At 43.1% G+C, this 19,041-nt stretch overlaps 1 protein-coding gene across 1 annotated transcript in view; it reads left to right on the forward strand.

Annotated features, from left to right (window-relative positions):
• The first annotated feature begins 9,636 nt into the window (after positions 1-9,636).
• FA2H (fatty acid 2-hydroxylase) overlaps positions 9,637-19,041 on the forward strand; it is a 48,780-nt gene continuing 39,375 nt past the window's right edge. Inside the window, exon 1 of the mRNA XM_025889078.2 lies at positions 9,637-9,975. Within this exon, the coding sequence (XP_025744863.1) occupies positions 9,706-9,975 (270 nt within the window). The 5' untranslated portion in view covers positions 9,637-9,705. The remainder of the gene's footprint in view (positions 9,976-19,041) is intronic.

Here is a 19,041-nt window from a genome sequence, read left to right on the forward strand (position 1 = left end):
GTCAAATGTGTTTTTTAAATAATCCTTTTTGAGCCAAAGTCCACATATTATACAATTACTTTATTTAAAGTGTATAATTCAATGATTTTAAATATATTCACGAAGTTTTGCAATCAACATCACCATCAGTTTTAGAACATTTTCATCATCCTGAAAAGAAATCCAATATCCATAAGAAGTAAATTCCTATTCCTTTCATTACCCTCCCCTGACCAGCCTTAAGAGACGACTACTTTAATTTCTATCTCTATAGATCTGCCAATTCTGGGCATTTCCTCTAAGTGGGATGATAAAATATGTGACTTTGGTGTCTGGCTTCCTTCACTTTGCATAATGTTTTCAAGGTTCATCTATGTTGTAGTAGGTATCAATATTTAATTTCTTTTTATTGATGAATAATAATCCATTGTATGGATAACACACATTATTTATCCACTCCAGTGATGAATCTTTAAGTTGTTTCCACTTTTTGGCTATTATGAATAATGCTGCTGTGAGCATTCATTATAAGTTTTTATGTAGACATATGTTTTTATCTCTCTAGGGATAAAACTGTGGCAATTCAATATTTTTTGTTTGTTTGTTTTGTTTTGTTTTGGGCAATTCAATATTTAACATTATGAGGAACTGTCAGACAGTTTTCCGAAGTGGTTCCACTATTTTACATTTCCACCAGAAGAGTATGAGTGTTCTAATTTCTCTATATTCTCACCAACATCTGTTATTGTTGTTACCATCCTTGTGGTGTGAAGTGGTATCTCATTTCAGTTTTCATCTACACTTCCCTGATGGCTAATGACGTTGAGCATCTTTTCATATGCTTATTGGCCATTTCTTTTCTTTTCTTTTTAGATTTATTTATTTGAGAGGCAGGGGGCAGAGGGAGAGAGAGAATCCTGAAACAAACTCCCCACTGAGTGTGAAGCCTGATGCAGGGCCCCAACCCAGGACCCTGAGATCATGACCTGAGCTGGGTTCAACCCAGGAGTTGGACGTTCAACCAACTGAGCCAACCAGGCGCCCCATTTGTTTCTTTTTTTTGGGAAATGTCTGTTCAGATCTTTTGCCCATTTTTAAATTGGGCTATTTCTCTTTTTATTATTGAGTTGTAGGAGTTCTTTGTATATTCTAGATGCAAGTCCTTTATCAGATATATAATTGCAAAATTTTTCTTACTCTGTGAGTTGTCTTTCCACTTCCTTGATGGTGTCCTGTGAAGCACAGAAGTTTTTTTTTTATTTCTATGGTGTCCAATTTATTTATTTTTTCTTTTGTTACTTGAGCTTTTGGCATCATAGATAAGGGACGATCACCTAATCCAAGGTCATGAAGATATATGGTTATGTTATCTTCATATTCATAAGAGATATTGGTCTGTAGTTTTCTTGTGATATCTTTGGTTTGAGTATCACAGTAATATTGGCTTCATATAATGAGTTGGGAAGTGTTCCATTCTGTTCTAATTTTTGGATGAATTGCAAAGAATTGATATAAATTCTCCAAATGTTTGGTAAAATTTACCAGTGAATCTGGGCTTGGGATTTTCTTTGTGGGTGGTTTTTAGTATTAGTAATTCATTCTCTTTACCTGTTATAGGTCTATTCAGATGTTCTATTCCTTCTTGAGTTAGTTTTAGTAATTTGTGTCTTTCTAGGAATACGTCCATTTCATACAAATTATCTAATTGATTGGCATATAGTTGTTCATAGTATTACCTTATAATCCTTTTTATTTTTGTATGGGAATAGTAATGTTCTCTCTCTTTCATTACTGATGTTTGTAATTAAAAGACTCCCTCTCTCTCCTACCTTCCTCTCTCCTTTTCCCTCACTCCCTCTTTCCCTTCCTCCCCAGTCTAGCTAAAAGGTTTGTCTATTTTGTTGATTTTTTTTTCCAAAGAACTAACTTTTGGTTCTGACGATTTTCTCCATTGTTTTTCCCACTCTCTATTTCATTAATTTTCACTCTAATCCTCATCATTTCCTTCCTTCTGCTTGCTTTAGATTTAGTTTGCTCTTCTTTTTGTAGTTTTTTAAAGTAGAAGGTTATTAATTTGAGATGTTTCTTCTTTTTTTAATCAAGTATTTACAGCTATAAATTTCCCTCTCAGTTCTTCTTTTACTATACCCATAAGTGTTAGGATATTATATCTTCATTTTCATTCATTTCAAAATATTTCTAATTTCCCTTGTGACTTCTTTATTGGCCCACTGGTTATTTAGGTGTTTTTGTTTAATATTCACATATTTGTGAATTTCCTGAATTTCCTTCTGTTATTAATTTCCAATTTAAGCTTCTTGTGATTGGAGAGCAAATTCTGTATAATTTCAAAGTTTTTGAGTGTATTGAAGCTTATGGCCTAGCATGTGTTCTATCCTGGAGAATATTCCATGTGTACTTAAGAAGAATGTGTATTCTGTTGTTGCTGAGTGGAGTGTTCTAGATATGTCTATTAGTTGTTCTATCCATTATTGAAAGTAGAATACTGAAGGCTATTATTATTGTTGAATTGTCTATATCCCCCTTCATTTTTTTCAGTTTTTGCTTTATGTATTTTTTGGCCCTGTTATTAGGTGCATATATATTTATAATTATTATATCTTTCTGATAGGTTGATACATTTAACATTGCAAAATGTCCTTCTTTATCTTTAGTCCCATTTTTGGGTTTTTCTTTAAGGATTTATTTATTTGAGAGAGAGAAAGAGACAGAGCACGAGCCAAGGGGGAGGGGCAGAGGGAAAGGGAGAGGCAGGTATCCCGCCGAGCAGGGAGCCTGATGCAAGACTCAATCCCAGGCCCCAGGATCATGACCTGAGCCAAAGGCAGATGCTTAACCGACTGAACCACCCAGGCACCCCAATAATTTGTTTTAAAATGTATTTTATCTGATTTTAGTAAAGCTATTCCAGCTTTCTTATGGTTGCTGTTTGCATAATGTATCTTTTTCCATCCTTTTACTTTTAACCTATTTGTATTTTTTAATCTAAAATATGGCTCTTATAGACAGAATATAGTTGAATCTTCTGGTTTTTAAAAAATTCAGTTTGAAGGCGCCTGGGTGGCTCAGATGGTTGAGTGTCTGCCTTCAGCTCAGGTCATGATCCCAGGGTCCTGGGATCGAGTCCCACATTGGGCTCCCTGCTCCTTGGGAGCCTGCTTCTCCCTCTGCCTCTTTCTCTCTCTGTCTCTCATGAATAAATAAATAAAATCTTTTAAAATAAATAAATAAATAAATAAAATAAAAAATCCAGTTTGACAATATCTGCTTTTTCATTGAATTGTTTAATACATTCACATTTAATGTTATTTTTGGTATAGTTGGAATTAAATGACATTTTACTTTTTGTCATCTATATATCTCACAGTTTTTTGGTTTCTCTTATTTCTCCTTTACTAGCTTATTTTGCATTAAGTGAATTTTTTTTAGTGTAACATTTTATTTTTTTTAATGATTTTTTTCAACAGATTTCCATGCATTCCTTTTCCAATGGCTGTTCAAGGACTTATACATACATCTTAACCTATCAGAGTCTACTTCAGATTTATATTAACTTAATTTCAGGGAGATGTAAGAATGTTACTCTTATATAGTTCTATTCCACCTTCCTTCCTATTCTTTGTGCTATTATTGTTATATATATTAACTCTGTATGTGGTGTTAAAACCCTACAATACTTGTTATAATTACTCTTTATATAATTTTCTCTATTGAAGAAGCTGAAAAAAGAAAGGACAAAATACATTTATAGAGGTATAGTAACCTTTCTATTTACCATTTCTGGTTCTCTTCATTTGTTCCTGTGGATTCCAGTTACTGTCTAGTATCATTTCCTTTTTCCAATACAGCTTTGCTCCTATCTACCTCCTTTGTACTGTTATTATCATGTATATTACATTTCTATATGTTATAGGTCCAATCATATACTTATTGTTTTACAATCATACAATTTTATATTTTAAAAATTTAAAAATCTTTAAAAAATATTTTTTAGTTATCCTTATAGCCCATTGTTTTTACTGAATTCTGTCTTTATTATTATTATTATTTTAAGATTTTATTTATTTATTTGACAGAAAGAGACACAACGAGAGAGGGAACACAAGCAGGGGCAGAGGGAGAGGGAGAAGCAGGCTTCTGAACAACTGAACCCCCCAGGTGCCCCGGGAAAACTAATAAAACTTAAATGTTCAATCTCATTGTTTCTGAGGAAATACAAGTTTAAATCACAGTGAGAGACCAATATATACATGCCAGGATAACTAAATAAAAACATTTTTTTTAAAGAGGAATAATACCAAATGTGGCAAGGATGTGGAGAAATTGGAATTTCGGGCGGGGGGTGGGGTGTGATTTGGTATGTTTTCAGAAAACTGATTGGCAGTATCTACTGAAGCTGAACACACTCAAGTCTACTGTTGTGTATCTACCTGACAGAAATGCATTGACATGTTGATGAAAAGATATGAACAAGATGTTCATAGCTGTACTATTCCTAGTAGCCCCAAGCTGGAAGCAACCCAAATAGCCATCTATGACAGAATGCCTGACTAAGTGCAGCATCTTCACATAGGGGAATAGTATACAGCAATAGGAACGTACAAATGATTGCCATACCTCAAAACATGGATGAATGTCACAAACATAATGTGAGTAAAAGGAGGTAGTTACAAAAGAGCACACTCTTTATGATTCCATTAGTATGAAGTTCAGGGAGGCCTGGGTGGCTCAGTCGGTTAAGCGTCTGCCTTGGGCTCAGGTCATGACCCCAGGTCCTGGGATCAAGTCCCACATGGGTCTCCCTGTTCCGTGGGGAGCCTGCTTCTCTCTCTCCCTCTGCTGCTGCCCCTGCTCGTACTCTCTCTCTATATATATATATCTCTGTCTCTCAAATAAATAAGTAAATAAATAAAATCTTTTTAAAAATATGAAGTTTGAAAGCAGACAAAACAAATATAGTTTTTGAAAACAATATGGTGATTTCCTTTGGTAAGAAGGTAGGTTGTAAGTGTCAAAAAGGTGTGAGGGAGGGGTGCCTGGGGGGCTCAGTCATTAAGCGTCTGCCTACAGCTCAGATCATGATCCCGGGGTCGTGGGATCGAGCCCCACATCGGGCTCCCTGCTCAGCGGGAAGCCTGCTTCTCCCTCTCCCACTCCCCCTGCTTGTGTTCCTCTCTCGCTGTGTCTCTCTCTGTCAAATAAATAAATAAATAAATAAATAAATAAATAAATAAATAAATAAATAAATCTCTGTTAAAAAAAAGTGTGAGGGAGACTTCCGTGGGGCTGGTAGTATCTATCTTCTGATAAGTGTGTGTTTTGTGAAAATTCATCAAGCTGTGTATGCACTTATGATTTTATGTACTTCTTTCTGTGGATGTCATACTTTAACAAAAAGCTTACTTTAAAAAGAAGTCATTTACAACAGCAAAAAGAAAAAAAACCCTATAAGGTATACTTAGGAATCAATTTGCATATATGTGCAAGTCCTATATGCAAAAAAAACTTTAAACTTTATGGAACAATATTACATATGACCTGAATAAGTAGAGATTTTGCTCAAGTTCATAAATAGGAAGACTCAGTATTACAAACATATTAATTGTCTCCAAATTAATCTATAGATTCAGTGCAATTCCTTTCATAAACCCACTAGACTTTTTCGTGGACTTTGACAAAATGATTCTAAAGTTTATATGAAAAAGAAATCCAAGATAAAACAAGACACTTTTCAAGGAGAACAGGGTATGGGTAGCAGCCTTCCCAGATAACAGGTTCTATTGTGAAGCTATGTAATAAAGACAGGGTGATATTGGCAAAGGGAGAAGCAAACCTGATCGTTACAACAATATAGAGGATCCTCAAACTCATATAAGGTACAAAAGGCCAAGTTTTACTGTATATAAATTATATCTCAATAAAAGAGCAAAATGACCTTATATGTTTGGATCTACTTATGGACTTTTCTGTTCCATCGATCTCTTTGTTGGTTCTCCCCTGTCTTGAATATGTAGTTTGAAGTCTCAAAGTCAGGAAGCGTAAGTCCTGCAACTTTGTTCTTTCTCAGTGTTGCTCTGGATATTTTGGGTCCTTTATATTGCCACATACATCTTAGAATTAGTTTATCAGCTTGTCAATTTTTTCCTTTTATTTTCTTTTTTTAAAAGATTTTATTTATTTATTTGCCAGAGAGAGAGAGAGAGAAAGAGCGAGCACAAGCAGGGGGAGGGCGGGCAGAGGGAGAAGCAGACTCCCCGCTGAGCAGGGAGCCCCATGCGGGACTCGATCCCAGGACCCCAGGATCGTGACCTGAGCTGAAGACAGACGCTTAACCAACTGAGCCACCCAGGCATCCCTTCCTTTTATTTTCTTGTCATTTATTTATTTATTTGGTGAGAACACTTAAGTTCTATTCTCTTAGCAAATTTCAGTTATATATTAGTTTGTCAACTTCTAAAAAAAAACAACGAGCAGGATTATGATCGAAACTGTGTTGAATGTTTAGATCAGTTGAAGGATTTGAGATCTTAATAGTGACTCTCTCAGCCCATGAACTTGGAACTTGTTATAGCTGTGAACACTTTCATTTCTCAGCAGTGTTTTGTGGTTTTCAGTTAGAGGCCTCAGATTTACTTGTTGTTGTTGCCTAATTTATTCTCAAGTATTTTGTGCTTTTTGACATTATTATAAATGGGATTTTAAAATTTCATTTTGCAGTTGTTTGCTGCTAGTAATTAAAACACATTGATTTTTGTATTTTGACCTTGGATCCTGTGAACTTGCTAAATCCACTTGCTTGTTCTAGTTGCTTTGTAAATTAGTTGACATTTTCAATGTAAACAATGATGTTATGTGCAAGTGGAAAGATTTTTGAGCCATCATCTCTGCTCTTTATGCCTTTTGTTTCTTTTCTTTTTTCTTTTTTTTTCTTTTTTTTTTTTTGCCTGTATCACCATCTAGGACCCCTAACACAATGTTGAATATGAGTGATGAGAGTGGGCATCCTTGCCTGGTTCCGAGACTAAGGGCTAGGGATTTTCATACATCTTTCATGGGGATGTAAAATAGTATAGCCACTTAGAAGTTAATTTATATTATCTCATAAATTTGAACACTTGCGCGCCCTATGACCCAGCAACTGCATCCGTAGGTATAGAGGCTATAGAAACTCTTACTGTATGTATAAGAATGCTCATAATAGAAAAGAAAAAAGAAAACAAAACTCAAGTAAAGAAAATGGGTAAATAATATAGCAGAATATGACCCTGGACTGAAAAATTGGTGAACTACAGTGACCCTCAGCAACATGGATAAATCTTAAAATGATATTGAGTCAAACATGCAAGGCCACAGAAAGCAAAATACAGCATCAGGTGATTTTCATAAAACTCAAGACAAAGCTAATCTAAATTACGTATAGGCCTATATACATAGACATGATAAAAATATTAAAAATAAAAAGCAAAGGAATGATAAGCACAAAAGTCAGGACAGTGATATCTCTTGGGAGGAGGCAGAGAGATAGAGGTTTTGGAGTACAGAGGCAGGTGCAAGTTTTTGCAGTGTCCCAGCCCTTGGGTTGGGAGGCAAATTCATTGAATTGGTTATACTATTTTTACTTTGAAACTTACAAAGTTTCTTTTGTTTGCATTCAAAGTCTTTTGAAAGATTAAAGAATTGAAAATAGCAAAACAATTGTTAGCATACCTTACAGAGTTGTTGTTTTCCACTTATACTGTCCTGGGGATTATTTCCCTTCAGTACACCCAGATCTACCTCATTCTCCCTAAAGGCTACCTAACATTTCACTGTGAATGCACCATCACTTAGTTATTTAGTCAGTTCTCCCTTACGATGAACATTTGGGTTGTTTCTGGTCTATAAACAGTGTTGCAATTAATATTATTACACATGCATCCTTATACGACATATCCGTAAGGTCACATTTCTAGAATTGGAATTACTGTGGCAAGCAATGTGTTATGATTCTGAATAGATGCTTTAAACCACTTGTCCAACTTCAGATAATAGTTTAAGGTAATGGTGAGAAATGCAAACAGGGGTTTCCCCGAAGATATTGTCAGCAAGGAGTACCGGAGGACACCTGTGAGTGTGTGCCTGACTGCTTTTGCACACGCAAGGTATTTGGAACAGAGAAGGTGTGGAAATGGGGTGAGGGTGACAATGCATTCACCACTTGTGAAAAGCAACATTTGTGACCTAATGCCTCCAGGCCTGTTGGACAGGAGTTCCATCCAGATCCAGAGACTCAGCCCAACTCTTGCCCACTCCCTGAAGATGCGTCAGGAGAGGCCCAGAAGGGGGAGAAGGAAAGGACAACTATCCTGACCTTGGGCACATCTATTGTTGGGGTGGCTTCTGAGGCATCTGGGCCAGGCTTTCTCACAGTGCTGGCTGGGCAGAGGTGCCCAGTCCCAGAACATAAACAAGAGTGACCCTGAAAATAACTTTTCCTGAGAGAGACAAGAGCCCAGCTGGATACTCTGTTCTCCCCTCAGGGTCCTCCCCCCAGGGCAAGATTAGAGTTTTGCAAGCGAGGCAGGCACTCAGGGTGTGAAATTTATGCCCGTGCCAAAAAACTTTATAATCAAGATAAAGAATATTTTAATGCAGTATTTTTAATTCAAAATTAGTGCAAAAAATAATCCATGATGAACACAATACCAAAATTTTAAATATTAAGGACAAGATCCAAACTTGCACTTTGCCACCTTGCTTCTCCTGCCTCACCAGCCCTGGTTCCAATAACCTTTATTTACAAAAACCTGATTTTTAAAAATTCTTTTTTATAGGGGCACCTGGGTGGCTTAGTTGGTTGAGCCTTCGATGGGCTCAGGTCATGATCTCAGGGTCATGGGATTGAGCCCCAGTCAGGCCCGTGCTGGGCATGGAGCCTGCTTAGGACTTTCTCTCTCCTTCTCCCTCTGCCCCTCCCCTGCTCTCTCTTTCTCAAAACGAACAAACAAAAACTTTATTAAATATTGTGATAACTATTATATTGTTATCGTGATAAAATACACATAATGTAAAATTTGCCATTTTAACCATTTTTAAGTGTACAGTGGCCTTAAGTACAGTCACGACTGTTGTGTAACGATGGGATTTTAAAATATTACATTAAAATATTATGTATTGTGATTATGGAGTTTGGGGGCGCCCAAGCCCAGAGCCTCACTCGTCTTACTCTAGTACTCGCCCTGCCTCCACCACTCCTCGCCCCCTCCTGGAGCCTGAGAATGGAAAAGTGCAAGTTTCTCCCAACAGGCAGCTGCAAGAGTTATTCCAATAGCGATCAGGCCACCGAGGATGTCCGTCCATGCGGCCACCCGCGACAGGAAGAGTTCCTCCGCCTGCATCTGCGCGTCCCCTTCGCTTTCCTCTTGCGACGGGACACACCTGGCGGGCGCGCCCTCTACCTGCCTAGGGCCACCTGGCGGGCGGCCCGCAACGGGTGGCCCGCCCAGCTCGGGTCGCCCGGGCTTCCCCTCGGCCAATGAGGAAGAGGGAGCCTCCGGGCTCGGGCAGCGTCCGGCCGAGCGGCCAATGGGAGCACGGCATGCAAATGAGCAGGTGCGGTGGCGGACGGCCCGTCAAGGCGGCCGGGGCTCCGGGGATGTTAGAGGAGAGCTGGGCTGCCGCCGAGCAGAAGCCCGGGCTTCCAGCTGCGAGCTCCGGTCTCCTGCCATGGTCCCCGCTCCGCCCCCCGCCGTCTCCTTCTCGCCCGCCGAGGTTCAGCGGCGCCTGGCGGCCGGCGCCTGCTGGGTCCGCTGCGGGGCCCGCCTCTACGACCTCACTGGCTTCGTGCGGCACCACCCGGGGGGCGAGCAGCTGCTGCGGGCGCGGGCTGGCGAGGATGTGAGCGCCGACCTGGACGGGCCGCCGCACCGGCACTCGGCCAATGCGCGCCGCTGGCTGGAGCAGTACTACGTGGGCGAGCTGCAAGGAGACCCTCAGGTACATCCCGGCCCCGGGGTCACACACCCCCTGACTCCCCTTCTTGCCTTCCCCACTCTCCACGCACCGGCAAGCCCAGTCCACCTGCCCTCTAGGAGGTCCCAAGGTGACAGCCTCCGCCCTCACCTTCGCTTCCCCCTTCTCTCCAGGGAACAGGTCACTACCCGCCCCCCTCACCAGGACTTGTCCTTCCTCTCCAGCATTGCTCCTGACCTGACCCTCTTCTACCTGCTACTTCTACCACCACCTCCCAAGTTACTCCCTCCTTCCTACTTGTTCCTTCTGCAGCCTCGGCCATCTGACAATTTGGATCCCCTTTTACCAGCCCCTCACACTCCCAATCTTTCCTTCCTGTTCCCTTATCAGCCCCTCCCTCTTTGCATCTGTTCTTCATTTCTGTTGAATAATAGCTTCCAACCTCAGCTGTCCTCCCCTCCCCATCTCACCCTACTGCTGCTTCCAAAAGTCACAGATCAGTTACCGTTCTCAGCCAGTTTGGATTTCCTGGTACTGCCCAAGTCTGCACTAGGGCTTCCCTGGGTAGGTGGAGTGGTTGGGGCAGTGTCTTGGGTGGACTGTGTGCTCCCATCCCTCAGACCTCCCTTTATTTCTTGTCTTGCATGCTGGCATGGGTGTCCAAAAGAGCGAAACGAAAAGCCACTGTTGCGGGGAGAGGGGCGGGGGATTAGCACTGTGAACTGCATGCTGCTGTGCAGGACAGCCTCCTGACGCTATTGAAGCCTCCAACTGATCCTGGTGTAGGTTTTGTTATCCCCATTTTAGGATGTGGAAACTGAGGCTCAGGGAGGCTCTGTAATTTGTCCAAGGTTAAAGAGCTAGTTAGTGGAAAAGCCAAATATATCTGACTCCAAAATCGATGCTATCTCCATCCCAAGGATCTTGGGATGTGGGGGATTGCCCTAATCCACAGGGCTCCAGGTAGGCTGAGCCAGAGGCAAACTGACTCCTTGGGCTTCCCCAGGTTCAGCTGTCGGACTGGTGACAGTGGGACCATCATGCTTGGGCATTAAGCCAACAGTTTTTTCTTGCTTCTACCTCTTGTTCTTAGGGTGGCCCCAGGAAGTGCTTTTAGATCTTTGGATAAAAGGACTTGCCTCTCACTGCTCCTGGTGGCTCCGCATGGGGCCGTCTAGTCTAATAGGTCAATCATTTCTTCAGTCACTCACTTGGTCCTTTAATGATTGTTAGCACTGAGACAGGCACTGGGGAGGTGCCAATGGACAGAACCAATACAGTCTTCAGGGAGCTAACAGGCTAATGAGGGAACATACTAACGGCACAACAATTATTTCATTATCTGGTACCATCAGAATGTGGATTTGCAGGTGAGGAGTTCAAGGAGAGCTTTCTTGAGAAAGTGACATTTGCACTGAGAGCTAACTGATGGATAGGGTGTTAGCCTGGTGAAGTGTGGTGAGACGAACATTCCAGACAGAGGGAACAGCGTGTGTGAAGAAGGCTCTGAAGGGTAAGGACTCGGCACAGTCAAGGGACAAATAAAACCAACGTGGCCAGAGGCTGGTGGGCAAGGAGAGAGAGGAGGGAGGAGGCCAGAGATCAGCTGCGTCACACGGGGCCTCCTAGGCTGTGGGCAGGATTTGGGACTTGATTCTAAGAATGACAGGAAACCAGGGAAGGGATTCAATCAGGCAGGGGTGTGGTGTGGTCAGATTTGCATCTTTGGAAGAACACCCTGGCTGCGGTGCCAAGAAAGAATAGAAGGAGCCCAAGTGGGTTTGAGGAGACCAGGCAGGAGGCTACCGCAGAGCCTGGGCAAGAGGTGAAGGTGGCTTGCACGATGGTGGCGGTGACCAAGGGGAGAAGGGGGTTGAATTTGGGAGATTCCATAGGTAAAATGCCAAGGCTCAGCACTCTGCTGTGGCAGCCCAGCTGACCCCTGGAAGTTGGTGTTCGGTGTCAGGTCATGCTGAAGGGGCAGAGAGGTTTAGCTATAGATATACCTCAGGGTGAGTGCAGGAAACGAGAGGTTGGGGCCAGAACACTAGAGGTTTCCAGGCTTGTGATGGCCAATGGAAGCCATCCTACAACGTAACTGTGTCCTATAAACAGGAGCCTTAGGGTGTGGCTTCTCTTCCCAGATAGCAAGGATCACCCCAGGCCAGCTGCCCTAGTTGGTTCCGCCCCCCAACTCTGCGAACCACCAAACACTATGGTTTGCTTTTGCTTCGCTGTGTTTTGCCTTTACTTGACCCTCAGGGAGGACTCAGAGAAGAGGGAGACCAAATTTGCTTCCTACCCCTGCACTCACCTGTTACCCCAAGAGTCCCAATGTGGCCTTGCTGCAGGCGTCCTTGTATCTGGGCCCCAATCTGAGGATATGGGGGAAAAAAAACTAAAAACTAACAACATACTTACAAACCCATGGCTCAAACTTGACCAGTAGCCACACTTACCCGATACTCCAGCTGCCCGTCAGTTTCTGTCTACAGATTTCTCTTCTGGAAACTAGTATAGTGTTGTCTTTAAATTGAGGGAGAAAGGTAGTTGGAGGAGAAATCTGGAATGGGGTATCCTGTACAGAGAGAAGCCCTCTTCTTACAGCCTGAATGGAGACATTTATGTCCTTCTTTCTGGCTAAGCCCTTCAAGCAACCTTCATATTACTTTCTTTACCTCCCTTCTCTCCTCCTGCTAGACCAGAGATGCTGACCTCTGCAGAGCTTGGAGCCCAGCTCCTGGAATGTGAGGACCAGGAGGGGTGATGGGACAGCGGGATGTCATGAACCAGCTCCGTTTGTTTGGAGTTCATTTCTTTTTCTTTTTTTTAAGATTTAATTATTTATTTGAGAGAGAGAGAGGGAGCACTAGCAGGAGACAGAGCACAAGCAGGGCAGGGAGGGGCAGAGGGAGAAGCAGGCTCCCCGCTGGGCAGGGAGCCCGATGCAGGGCTCCGTCCCAGGACCCTGGGATCATGACCTGAGCCGAAGGCAGACGCTTAACCGACTGAGCCAGCCAGGCGCCCCTACAGATCATTTCTGAACGGTAGTCCTTCTAGGGGTCCTTCTTCGCCAGTGTAGTCCTTGGAGGGGAGCGTCCCGGAGCTCGGCTGTGAAATTTCCAGGGAGAAGGCATGGTTCCTTTGGTTTCCCCCGTTCTCCAATTTGCCGCACCTCCTCACACACCCCTAGGTACTCTTACACACATTCACACTCACACAAAGGCACACACACACACACACACACACTCACACACAAAACAAGTCAAACTTGTTTGAGCCAACATACTGTCGGGATGAAACAAGGTCTGCTCGGGCCGTGGTCTTGCACTTGAGGAAGCCGAGCTGCCCACCTAGAGCAAGTGAGAGGGTTACGGCTGAGCAGCGAAGTCAAGTCTTCTCATCCTGACCCTTGGGTGGGGGAGGGGGAATCAAGCTCCTCACTCCAAGCTCAGGTAAGAGCAATGTTCTCCCAACTGTAGTTCATGTCATTAGTGGGGGCATGAGGTCCATTTATTGAGCTGCAACCAGCATTTACGTATTTAAGATTTTATTTATTTATCTATTTTAGAGAGAGAGAAAGAGAAAGCAAGAGAGCATGTGAGCAGGGGGAGAGGCAGAGGGAGAGAATCCCAAGCGGACTCCCCACTGAGCACAGAGCCCGACGTGGGGCGCCATTTCACAACCCCAAGATCACGACCCGAGAATTGGACACGTAGCCAACTGAGCCACCCAGGCGCCCCTGAGCTGCAACCTGCATTTAAAAGGAGTAAATAGGAAAGGAAAGAACTTTGGGTTCAAATCTCCTCCCAAGGTCATAGATACTATGTTTCCCAGAGTTGGGTCATCCATTAATCACTGTCAGGTTTGTTTGTTTGTTTGTTTTTTCTGAATTGGTATACTACTTGATCTATTATACTTGATATTCATTTTTAAGTAGATTCACTTTCTGTGTTCCCACTTACTCACCCTAGGCAATAATACCAGTGACATCATAAGTTTTACATGCACTTGAAAACAGATAGAGAGCTATTCAGATAAGAAATGCTCATCCCCTGTATCTCCTAAAATCATCTCGGGTACCATCGATGGAGTAAATATCATACTTTGGAAAACATACAAAGCAGAGCTTCTTAAACCTGGTGTTCTATGGATCATTTTGTGGGATTGGTGAATGAGATGAAATGTGTGCATTTTTCTAGTGAGAGAGCAACTGCTATTATCATAGTCCAACCAGAATCCTGCCCTCACTCCAAACCAAGAGGCTAATAACTGTGAAAGGGTGGCTTGTACCCTCCCCACCCCCCCAACACCTGCGGACCTTGGGAGGTCTTCCTGTGGGCAAACATCTGACCGTGCTCTGGCTAGAAGCCCTCTGAGAAGACCCTGGAGGAAGGCAAACCTCAACTCCTCAGCCACTGCTGTTGGCATAACTCTGATGTCGAATGACTCTGGGTGCTGGGTCCTCATCCCACAGGGTGCATCCCTCTCTGAGTGGCTGAGAAGTCCGCAGCTTCTGCCACGTGTGTTTAGGCCAGCCTTTGGGGGTCTGGCCATGCAGAGCCTCAGGGCTTGAGTAATTCAGTAGGGCAGGACATCTCAGTACAGGAAGACTCAGAGTGTCCACGCCACCCCTGAAACTACCCTTGCCGGGGTCATCAGGACTTTTCCCTCACTAAACCCAGCCACCAGTTCACACCTTACCTCACCTGGTCTGGCAGCAACTCAACGCAGTCAACACTCCTCTTCCTTGATACACTTTCTTCACCTGGCTTCCGGAGACCGCATCCTTTAGTTTTCCACCTGCAGGAGTTTCCTATGGCTGCTGTAAGAGATCGCCATAAACTCAGTGACTTGACACAAATGTATTCTGTTTTAGTTCTAGAGTTTTTTTTTTTTTTTTAAGATTTTATTTGTTTATTTGACAGAGAGACAGTGAGAGAGGGAACACAAGCAGGGGGAGTGCGAGAGGGAGAAGCAGGCTTCCCATGGAGCCGGGAGCCCGTTGTGGGGCTCGATCCCAGGACCCCGGGGTCATGACCTGAGCCGAAGGCAGACGCTTAACGACTGAGCCACCCAGGCGCCCCTTCATAATTCACTTCTAAGGTCCCTTGTGATTACACTAAGCCCACCGGGATCATTCAGGATCATTTCCCCATTTCAAGGTCCTAAACTTAATTACATCTGCAAAGTCCCTTTTGCCATGTAAGGTAACATATTCACGGGTTCCAGGTATGGGGACATAGACTGGGGGGCGGGTGGGTGCATTACTCCACCTACCTCACCACCTGTAGCCCTGGTGACTAGTTCTCAGTCTCTTTTTTGCAAGTTTCTCTTGCTCCTCATTTCACAGAAAAGTTTGCAAAGTTTAAATGGAACCATACGACATGTACTGTGCTAGATGGCTTCTTCTATTCAATACTATGTCTAGGAGATTATCTGTGTTTTCCTTACTCTTTTTTTTTAAATAAAGACTTTATTTATTTATTTGAAAGAGAGAGCAGGAGTGGGAGGGTGAGGGGCAAGAGGTAGACTCCCCACTGAGCAGGGAGCCCAACGCGGGGCTGGATCCCAGGACCCCAAGATCATGACCTGAGTCAAAGGCAGATGCCTAACTGGCTGAGCCACCCAGGCACCCCTTCCTTACTCTTTTTTTTTTTTTTAAGATTTTATTTATTTGTCAGAGAAAGAGAAAGAGGGAGAGTACAAGCAGGGGGAGTGGCAGGCAGAGGGAGAAGCAGGCCCCCCACTGAACAAGGAGCCTGACGCAGAACCCGATCCCAGAACCCCGGGATCATGACCTGAGCCGAAGGCAGGCATCCAACCGACTGAGCCACCCAGGCCTCCCCTTCCTTACTCTTGATAGCAACTGTCTCCACTGTCCGCTCTGTCCTAGAGTTGCCATACACTCTAGAAAGGAAAAAATGGAGAATAACTGGAAGACAGAGTGGATGGCTTGCACAGACCACGTGCTAATTCTCATGAGCGTCCTTAGTCTTCCTTCCAGGATATCTCCCCACTGCAGCCCTGCTTTGGCCAGCACCCCGCTAAGCTCATTCTTGCAGCAGTCTCCCGGGCAGATCTCTCCCTGCCCATACTTCCCGCACCCAAGTGCCTGAGACCTTTTCTAAAGAGAATTTTGTTATGTTACAGCAGTATTCCTAAGCCGTTAGGGCCTCCCCACTGCCACACCCTTTTGGTCCACCTCCAATGCCTGCTTCTTTCATAGAATTTCCCACCCTTTCCCTGCATCTGCGTTACAGAGTTCGTAATGTTCTTCCTTATTTACTGTGTTTTCACTGTGTCTTATCTTCTCAACTAAACTATAAACTCTCTGAAAACTGGAATCGTCTGATTCATCTGGGTTCCTCTAGGACACACATACACTGGTGTATGCCAACAGGAACTAATCAATGTTTGAATCAATGAATGAATGAGCTGCTTGGAAAACTGAGACCTGAGCATAATTGAAAAGGATAGTGGTAAACTTAGCACACACACGATACTTCAAGAATTACAAAGTTAAAAAAAAAAATCTTGTTCCAGTTCCTCTTTGTTGGCTAAAAGAGCTGGGAGTTTGATGGAAAGCATGGAGGGCTCTCCAGTGAGTCACTCATTTCTGCCTTTGTCCCCAGTTATTCTCAGCCAGAGAGTTGGCCAGTGTCTTCCATACCAGGCTACTCCCATGCACGCATGCTCACGAGTCCCCTACGGAGGTAGGCATGAAGTTAACCATGGAAAATGCCAGTTGAGAGCCCTCATTGCTCTCCAGGCTATGACCAGCCCCATGTGGCTGTAAGTACGAGAAATCCAGGCAGGACCCAGGATGCCTGGATTTCCAGTTCTGTTTTCTCTTTCCTGTGTCTTTTCATGCAAATTTCTCTAAAGCACATGGTCTCAGAACTGCAGTTCTCAGTCTTCTCTAGTCACTGCTCATCTAGGACAATATGATATATCAACCTCATACTTAAGATTTTTTGTTGTGAAGCTTAATTCTCCAAATATTTTGTTTTCCTGCTTTGATAGTATATTGCAAGGTATTTAAATAGCGGTACCAGATAAGCAAATTTGGGGACCTGTGATGCATATAAATATGTAAAGTCCTGTCATAGGAAAAATAACAGCCAGAAATTCTACTGATACAAGAACAGGTGACTACAGAGGTAAACCATCCGATCTACAACAAACTTGGTTGATAATTACCTGTGTGAAGTAGTCTTAATTTCTCCTTTAAAGGGAATAGAATTTAAAAGTAGAGTTCTAGTTCTTTACTTTCTTCTGTGCCCCGTAGAACCTTCCCAACAGTGCTTAAGCTCAGATTTCCCACTGGAAAGTGGATCTCCAGTAACAGTTTTAGTTTTATAAAGTCCAAATGTTGATGGACCATGATAACCCACTTAATTGCTAATAAGCTCTAGTCTTTAAAAAAAAAAGATTTTATTTATTTATATGACAGAGGGAGTGCACATGTGCACAAGCAGGCAGAGCACCTGACATGCGGCTCTATCGCAGGACCCTGGGATTATGACCTGTGCCGAAGGCAGACGCTTAACCAACTGAGCCACCCAGGGGCCCCTGGTCCTTAGTCTTCTATAAAAACAAAACTCTATGAAACAGTCATCATTTATCCACAAAGATGAAAAACCTCAAGTTTTTTTAAGTCAATTCAAGGCCCACACTTTGAGACTGGCTGCTATTGAGGAATAAAGAATACCTACACTGGACTGACTAAAGACAGCTTCTGTGATCCTATACACCACTCCCTGCAAGGCAGGGACAAGGTCAAACCAACCAATGATTTAGTGGTTGCTTTCTCTTATCCCAGGCAAGGCCCATTGGCATGCCAAGTGTAATGGCTTTTGCAGGTTGGAAATAGGGTGCCATTAAAAATTCAGTTGTTCAGGGACGTCTGGGTGGCTCAGTTGGTTAAGCGTCTGCCTTCGGCTCAGGTCACGATCCCAGGGTCCTGGGATGGAGTCCCGCATCGGGCTGCCTGCTCTGCAGGGAGCCTGCTTCTCCCTCTGCCTCTCTCCCTCTCTCTCTGTCTCTCATGAATAAATAAATAAATAAAATCTTTAAAAAAAATTCAGTTGTTCCTTGGACCTAAGTAGGAAGGTCCTTGACTCCTAAGAAAAAAGTCACTTGAAGCGAAACTACTTTAAATGAAGACTAAATTTCATAGAAAATGGGATAGGGGTTGGGAGACGGGAACTGATTATCTTTAAAATTGAAAATGAAGGGGCGCCTGGCTGGCTCAGTGGATAGAGCGTGAGACTCTTGATCTCAGGGTCATAACTTTGAGCCCCATGTTGGGCACAGAGATTACTTAAAAAAAAAAAAAGGAAATTAAAACAAAAATGAAACCAAACATTTTTTTTTAGTTTATTTTAACCTGACAACCAAGTTAAGATTGCAATTGCGTGCAGGTTCTTAAATTGAGCAAATAACAAATCAAGTTGTGTAGGTTTTGTGCATATGGGTGGTTTTTCTGGCAAAACTGTATGAAAGCACAATGTGGCATTCCAAACTTCACATTTGGCTTTTCACAGCATGATCATAAAGAGTCTTTTTGCAAGAGTATTTAAGAGCTAGGGATCTCTCTTGATCCTTTGATAAACAGGTCATTCATTCTCTTTTGAAGAGTCTCATCCTTTGCTGGTCGCCTGTATTTCAGTGTTAAACAGCCTAACTTTGCCAGATCCTTATTTTGCAACGGAATTGTGAGTAAATGGTTTTCTATCAGTTTCATTGACTTCATGAAATTTTTTGTATTTTGACATTAATATTCAATTTCACGGGGCGCCTGGGTGGCTCAGTCGATTAAGCCACTGCCTTCGGCTCAGGTCATGATCCTGGAGTCCCGGGATCAAGTCCTGCATCGGACTCCCTGTTCGGCAGGGAGTCTGCTTCTCCCTCTGACCCTCCCCCTTCTCATGCTCTCTCTCTCTCTCTCATTCTCTCTCTCTCTCAAATAAATAAATAAAAATCTTAAAATATTCAATTTCACTTTGTTGTGGGTTTGCATTTTGTTACATTGTATGTTGTCAGATGACAGCAACCCCAACCATCCCTTTGGCTAGGTAGACTGTG

The sequence above is a fragment of the Callorhinus ursinus genome, unplaced genomic scaffold (genome assembly GCF_003265705.2).
Source record: "Callorhinus ursinus isolate GAN/ISIS: 27379988/994484 unplaced genomic scaffold, GSC_fseal_2.0 scaffold37, whole genome shotgun sequence".
Taxonomy (NCBI): domain Eukaryota; kingdom Metazoa; phylum Chordata; class Mammalia; order Carnivora; family Otariidae; genus Callorhinus; species Callorhinus ursinus.